Source organism: Miscanthus floridulus, chromosome 8 (assembly GCF_019320115.1).
Source record: "Miscanthus floridulus cultivar M001 chromosome 8, ASM1932011v1, whole genome shotgun sequence".
In the NCBI taxonomy this organism is placed as follows: Eukaryota; Viridiplantae; Streptophyta; class Magnoliopsida; order Poales; family Poaceae; genus Miscanthus; species Miscanthus floridulus.
Window position 1 is genome coordinate 83,929,934 of NC_089587.1, and position 7,661 is coordinate 83,937,594.

The following is a 7,661-nucleotide window of genomic DNA, read 5'->3' on the forward strand; positions in this document are numbered from 1 at the left end:
GCGGCGGCGAGGACCCCGACGGTGGCTCTGTCTCTGCCGGGTGCGTGCTCAACAGCCCCTACGTGAAGAAGCTCTTCACCTTCAAAAACCTAAAGGGCGGCCACTACAACAAGTCCTTCCCGGTCACCCGCCCCGACGAGTACACCCTCTTCTTCACCAACTGCGCCCCGGAGGCGCTCGTCTCCATGACCGTCCGCACCGAGATGTACAACGTCAACGCCGATGGCTCCAAGGACTACCTCCCCATCAGCGCGTGCGGCGTTGAGCATTGGCGTCTGGTTCAACCACCTCGTGGCCTTGGAGCCCCTCGTGGACTGTGTCGGCATGCGTCCGTGGTTCGACGTGCAGCCGCGGGCGTCGGTGGTGTTCCTCTGCTTCGGGTCCGGGTCTCCGGGAGCCTGGGCTGGTTGGACGCCGCCAAGGCCCTCCCGCGGCCGGCTCGCGGCACTTCCTGTGGGCGCTGCGCGGCCCTCCCGCGGCCGGCTCGCGGCACCCGTCGCGGCGCTTGTATGGCCTGGGGTGGCGGCGGCGCTTGGATGGCGGGGGCGGAGGGTGAGAAGGCCGCAGGAGGTGCGAGAGGCGAACGCATCGAGGTGGCTCCCCGCAGCTGCGGAGCCCGGCGGGGGAGCGAGCACCATGGCGTGGCTGGCGGTGTAGAGGACCAGCGCGTGGCTCGGCTTGTTCGCCATGTCCGCAACCGTACTTTGCTCGTCGGAGTCACCTCCTTTCCTCTGTTTGCCCCCCTTCACGGAGCAGACCCACGAGGCATGCGGTGAGAAAGCAGGCAGGGGTAGAACCGGAAGGATGTGTCTTCTTCTTTTTTCCACGAATTAAAACTACCCAAAATGTATTTCAGCGGGTTACACCAATTTTATAATGACAAATGAGTGAAACCACTTTGCGGGACGGTAAAAGTGCGAAACCAGTTTTCGACGAGGGTGAAATGCCAAAGTCCCCCTGAGGAGCTCTCCGCAACTCGCACCGCCGCTGCCCTGAGGGCTCCCCGCCGCTGTCGCCGCCCTGAGGAGCTCCCCAAATTCCGCGTCGCCGCCCCTAGGGGCCTCCCAGACGCCCGCGCTGCCTTCCCCAGGGGACTTTGGAGCCTCTCTAGCACCCATAAGCAGCGCAGGGTGGTGAATCGGTGACTGCACCATGGCATCAGCAACGTGGGTTAGCTTTTATGATTTCTTGGTTGTTTGCACTGCATGCTCTGGTTTTAATTTTGCTAGCTCTGCCATTAATAGATGGGTAGTACCTGGATTTAGATTGATTTATTGACGCCAAATGTGACTATAAGATGCTTGATGAATTGCCTTTGTGGTGCGGACAATGCAATATAAAGTGCTATATTTTAAGTAATCCAAGTCTTCAATACGATGCTTGCAGAAAGGGCTGGTTTTTAATTGCTTTGCAATGTTTAGGCCTAAACAATGGTTAAGATTTTTCAAGATAGAACAGAACTGCAGGAGTGATCTTAAAAAATGAGTGCTTTGGTGTTCTGAATTTGGATATACATGGCCTCTTGTTATCACCATCATAAGATTATAGCCTTTGAGATCATTAATTTCGTGGAATGATCTATGTTTTCTCTTGCTACAGTTTCCTTTCTGCCAATTGACTCACTTATTTCCTTTTTATCCACCTCTATGATAGGCACATGCAAGATACTCAATTGGTTGGGACCCTTAATGTCTATCGTCACCGCAGATAGCTGAATAGTAGTTGGCAAACAATGGTACTGCTTTCAGTTGAAGGTGCTCTGAATTATATCTGAATTGACTATTCAGTGTCTCAGTCTTCCTGGTAAATCTTGAAGATGAATCCAAGAGATGCTGAGACCCAACAGATATGGTGCAGCTGGTTCAGATCTTCCATCATGGCTGTGTGTTTTACAGCAGGTAGTGCCTTTAAGCTTCTGCTTACTGCTTACATCTGTGTGACAGATGAAGGAAAATAAGTGTGTGGGTGTGGTGACTGTGCTTATCATCTGTGTTAACTATATGCAGCCCCTTTTTCATCAGAAAGTACAGATAGTCGATCTAGTTGATCTATTTTAGTTAGGGTCTGAATCAAGAGTGATCAATTTGAAAATCCAAAGACAGCCCACTGCAAAGCTAGGGACAATTTTTTTTTTCACATTTTAGTGAACTGTGTAGCTTGTAAAGTGAATGTAGTTGACTAGTTGTCTGATAAGGGATTTTTGTGAGAACAGTCCAGTATCGACAATTTGTGGTGACCTAGTATAGAACATACTAAACTTGATTTATTGTTTACCCTACTTTACAAATATAGTACTTGACTTTTATATTCTGGTGAAGTAGAATATACCTTATTTTTATTGAGATTCTGTGATGATTAATTAGCTTGAGCAAGTCATTTCATACAATAAAACGAACTGCTAGCTTTGCATGTCAAGGTGAGAGCGGATATCTCTCTGTTTTAGATGGATACTTCTAGACTTTTAGTGCTAGCTGCAACAGTTTGTTTGATTGTAATTGTAGATCAGCTATCTGGTTTCTTGCTTGATTTCATCCAGCAGTACACATGCAAAGTGCCTTTTTGGCTGATTTTTTGCTTCAGCAAGTGACTGTTGCTTCTCATGTAAAGGGTTCAATTTTCATCATATTCAAGCGATTGGCTGGAAAGAATTTCTGCAGATTGAAAAACATATGATTAACACTATGTTGTTTCGATTAACTGGTATAGCAGTAGTTTGAACTAACTAAACAATGCTTTTGAACAGCATTTTATTATTGTGTTAATGCATAGATATCTACTTTTGGTTTTAAAAAGTTTCCAAAATTCTGAGCCATACTTGCTGGATTTTTCAGGTATGGCAATGGCTAGTGGACTGAGATGCAGTGGCAAACGTTGCTCAAATACTAAAACAACCTGCCAGCAACATGACACCATGTCTGGTCATCTGGTAGCATTCTGTCCCATTCCCTTGTTCCCTTTGCAATCATATAGCTGCTCTAAAAAGTCAAACAGAATTTGTACTATTCTCCTGTACTTGTGTGTTTGACTTGTAGATAGTCGATGGACATTACAAAATTAGAGAAGTAAAGCTGGTGTTAGCTTCTCACAGTGGCGGGCCCAGTGGGTAGGCCAGGTAGGCCTAGGACTACCTTGAATTGGGCCCAAATTTCTTTTAGTACTCTGCGTAGGGCCGCAGGCCATGAAAATTTGGCCCATTACTCCGTCCATGTACTGGCAGGCGCAGCAGACCAACCTCGAGGACCTGCTCTACTTCGACCCCGACCGGCCTGGCGGCCTCCCCTGCGGCTCCGCCTCCGCCTAGCCGGCAGCCGGCAGCCCCACCCCGTTGGCCCGTGCCCGCGCCCGCCACTCCGCTCCGCCAGTCCGCCTCCCTCAGTTTCCCACGCCACCCACATCCCAGTCCGGCGTGCAGGCGCCGCCGCTCCGGGCCGTGGCGCGCCAATGCCAGCCAGCAGTCCAGCACAGCAGGCAGCTGGCTACACGCCTACGCCGGCAGGCGCAGCGGCCGTCCGCCTGTCCCCTGGACCTGGAGGCCTAGACCCTGGACGCATTGCCTCTGCCTGGTGAGTTTCTCCACAGACCACAACTTTCTCCCAAATGGCCAAATCCCATTCTTTTATGTAGTTATAAGCCTTGGGGCTTGGATATTGGAGATTGGAAATTGGACTGTAAAGGCTTAGGAATTGTGGATCTATTGTCTGTGAGTCTAGAATTTGTTAGGGATTTGTTCTTGTGAATGAAATCAGAGCATAAAATTCATTGAATTAAATTTCTTGTCATTTTCAGAAGGCTTAGGGATTGTAGATCTATCATCTGTGAGCCTAGAATTGAATGGAAATTGTTGTAATTTTTTAGGAAGTTGAGGCATGAAGAAATCAAATATAGCATTTCTTTTTCAGAAGCATGAGGCAAAAAAAGTTGCAACTTGTGCTCCAGCTCCACCAATTCTAGCTGTTGATGAAGAGTTGTTTATTCCTGTTGTAGAAGATCCTCTAATTGTGAGTGATGAAAGTGCTATCGCAGTTGTGGATGAAGGGACAGAAACACCTAGAGTAATAGATACAGACACAGATCCTACTGGAGATAATGGGTCAGATGAAGTTGAAGAAGAAGAGGAAGAAGAACCGCCTCCGGCTGCTGATGTTGATTCCCTTGAGCATGACCCGGGCCTAAGGAGTCCTATTTCAATCTTTGATGTGAATGAACAAGATTCTATCAGAAGAAGGTACATTTTAAAAGGCCCCTGTCATCTTTATGTCTATAATTATCCATCTAGAAAAATCTATGGTAAAGATCGCCGCTTTAGTTTTGTTTGGTTTCATAAGTACTATTGGATTGAATATAGCATAGAGAAGGATGCAGCATATTGCTTCTATTGTTATTTGTTTGGTAAGGAAAGTGTAAAATTTATTACGGATGGTTGGCATAATTGGAATATGGGAACTATATCACTTGACAAACATGAGTCTTCAACTTTACACAAGTTTGCTCAAGAGAAATACAGCTTATTTGTGAAAAAGGGCACAAAAATTGATACTATCATTGAGAAGGTGTCAGAAAAGGATCGAGTTGATTACAAGGCTAGGTTGACTTATTCACTCAGATGTTTGAGATTCCTTCTGCATCAAGGATTGGCTTGTTGTGGGCATGATGAAACTAAAGAATCTAACAATAGAGGGAACTTCCTTGAACTCTTGAATTGGCTTGCAGGAAATAATGAAGAGGTGCACAAAGTGGTTCTGAAAAATGCCCCAGGTAATTGCATTTTGACCTCCCCTCGCATACAAAAGCAAATTATTAGATGATCCTCTGAGGAAACCACTAGATACATACTTGAAGAACTTGGGGATGACTACTATGCAATTCTAGCTAATGAATGTAGTGATATATCACATAAAGAACAATTGGTTGTTTGTTTGCGTTATGTTGATAAACGTGGAAGTGTTTGTGAAAGGTTCCTTGGAGTAGTTCATGTTCTTGGCACCACTTCTTTGGAACTTAAAACAGCTATTCAATCTTTACTCACTAGTCATCACTTGAGTCTTAGTTCTTGTCGTGGGCAAGGATATGATGGGGCTAGTAACATGAAAGGAGATGTTAAGGGGCTGAAAACATTGATAATGAAAGAGTCTCCTTCTGCTTATTATGTGCATTGTTTTGCACATCAACTCCAATTAGTGCCTGTTGCTGTTGCCAAGGGAGATGTTGGGGCTAGTACTTTTTTTGCTCAAGTTTCACGCTTGCTGAATATTGTTGGAGTTTCTTGCAAACGCCATGATATGCTTCGAGATGTTAGAGCACGAAAATTGAAGAAAGCTCTTGAATTGGGTGAAATAGAAAGTGGAAGTGGGTTAAATCAAGAGATGGGATTGGCTAGGCCTAGTGATACTAGGTGGGGTTCTCATTATAGAACTGTTTTGCATATCATTGACATGTATTCTACCATTCGGGAAGTACTCATAACTCTTGGAAAGGACCCCACACAAAGAGATGATTGGTCAAACATACATGCTATGGTTCTGACTTTAGAGTCATTTGAGTTTGTTTTCAATGCCCACTTGATGCTTGTGATTCTTGGGTACACAAATGAGTTGTCTCAATCTTTGTAAAAGAGAGACCAAGATATTGTTAATGCAATGACACTTGTTAGTGTGGCAAAGAGAAGGTTCCAACAATTGAGGTCTAATGGGTGGGAAGATTTCTTAGAAAAGGTTAAATAATTTTGCATCGAATATTCTATTGATGTTCCTGCAATGGATAGCAAATATGGGCCTCATGGAAGATCCCATCGCTTTTATCCTGTACAAACAATTGATGATCACTATAGAAGAGAAGTGTATATTGGTATTATTGATAGAATTCATTAAGAGCTTGAGAATCGGTTTGATGAAGTTAGTAGGGAGTTGCTTATTTGTATGTCAGCATTGAATCCCTCCAATTCATTTGTCTCATTTGATGCTCAGAAAATCCTTAAGCTTGCAACTTTTTATCACAAAGATTTTCCTAGTTCTGCTTTGAGGGCACTTGAAATTCAACTTGGCACATATATTGAAGACGTGAGAATGGATGATACATTTGAAGGACTAAACAACCTCGGTGAGCTCTCTAACAAGCTTGTTGACACTAAAAAACATGAATTTTATGGTTTGGTGTACTTAGTCCTTAAATTGGCATTGATCTTACCAGTGGCGACAACAAGTGTTGAAAGAGTATTCTCTGCATTGTGTTTAGTGAAGAATAAGGTGAGAAATAGTATGAGTGATAGGTTATTGAATGATTGTTTGGTTACCTTTATTGAGCGTGATATATTCTCCACGGTAAGCGAGGATGGCATAGTTCATGCTTTCATGGCAATGAGAAAGCGCAAAGCAAAAGCCTTGAACTAGAACTTGTATTGTAATCTCTTATTTATGTAAGACCTTATCTTATGTATAATCTATTTGTGCAAGTTTTGGATCTATTTATATAAGTTTTGAACCTTTCAATTGTATTATCTCAATTTGGTTAATTTATAGCCATTTTATCGAACTTTTTCTTTGAATTTTGTCGTGTTGGACATGAAATTTTTTGACTAAGACTACCCTAGTTTCAAATCCTGGGTCCGCCACTGGCTTCTCACATTTTAGAATTATGTTGGATTTTGCTCAGGCATAGTTACCGTTTACTGTTTCCCTTATTTTGGTTCAGAATAAGTTGCTGTAAAATATAAAGAGTAGAGCTGCACTATGAAAATTTCTTATCCTTTTGTGAAACTCTATTTAAAATTTCTATCCATGGAAAACAATAACAAGTACAGAATATTTTTTACTTAAAAAAGATTTTGCGAAACACTAATATTGAAAAATTCTATATCTGAATGTGTGTTGCTTGCTTATCTTATGCAGTTTATGCAGGCTGGACGAGGATTGCATTGTGCAATATTTATGATTCAGTAAGTTCTGAATCTTGGGAGATGGCTGTCTTTTCCTGTCATTTTGATATGGACAGACTTGTGGTAGTGAGGTTCTAGTTCTGTGTAGTTCTAGCTGTGTCGATGTGATTTTGGTGATTAACATGAGCTTTTGGTATGATTTTAGCCATCTCTTATAACCTGAACCTATCTGAGGATGTACGACATTGATCTGTGAATATTATGAGTTGGTCACTTTTGTTGAGCTAAATTTGGTGATGAATGTAATGATCATGATGTAAGACTTTGTAACCTGGTTGTTATGCTATTTGAATAAACATATGCTTGCTTATTTATTTTGTAATTTGGATATGTCTGTTTGGGCTGGCCTCGAAACAGAAAATGTGACGGGCTAGGCCTAAAAGCATGGGCTGAGAAAATGCAAATTTGAATGTAAATAAAAAACTAGGCTTAAACAGGCTGAATTCATTTGGCCTAAGAAGTTGTGACATAATAATCAGAAGTCATAAATGCTTGTGACTTTCAAAGTTAGTGTCATAATGTTATGACATGAACACCTAAACGTCAAAAGTTGTCATTAAAGACACTCATCTTTTGACATTTGATTTTTTGTCAACTTGGTGTCACAAATGGTGACTTATGACTTATTTTTCAGGTATTATGACATATATCAAATGTCAAAAGATGGCACATTTCTTGTAGTGCAGGATAATAATTAAGCAAGTTATTCATTTAGTGATAGTTAAGCAAG

The 7,661-nt window shown here is 42.7% G+C and overlaps 1 protein-coding gene across 6 annotated transcripts; it reads left to right on the forward strand.

The window, feature by feature from the left end:
• Positions 1-959: 959 nt before the first annotated feature.
• LOC136472796 (uncharacterized) lies at positions 960-7,241 on the forward strand. Of its 6 annotated transcripts, none has more exons than XR_010762416.1 (5): positions 960-1,170; positions 1,654-1,898; positions 2,832-2,926; positions 3,856-4,225; positions 4,711-5,187. XR_010762416.1 is itself a non-coding variant. In XM_066470503.1 (5 exons), the coding sequence occupies exon 5, from the start codon at positions 3,867-3,869 to the stop codon at positions 4,803-4,805; it is 939 nt and encodes a 312-aa protein (XP_066326600.1). In that variant the 5' UTR covers positions 960-1,166; positions 1,654-1,735; positions 1,817-1,898; positions 2,832-2,926; positions 3,856-3,866; the 3' UTR covers positions 4,806-5,187. The 6 variants fall into 6 exon arrangements, 3 of the variants coding, with proteins under 3 accessions (XP_066326600.1, XP_066326598.1, XP_066326599.1); XM_066470503.1 differs by having other exon boundaries at positions 960-1,166; positions 1,654-1,735; positions 1,817-1,898; positions 3,856-5,187; XR_010762414.1 differs by lacking the exons at positions 3,856-4,225; positions 4,711-5,187 and adding an exon at positions 6,885-7,241.
• The last annotated feature ends 420 nt before the right edge of the window (positions 7,242-7,661 follow it).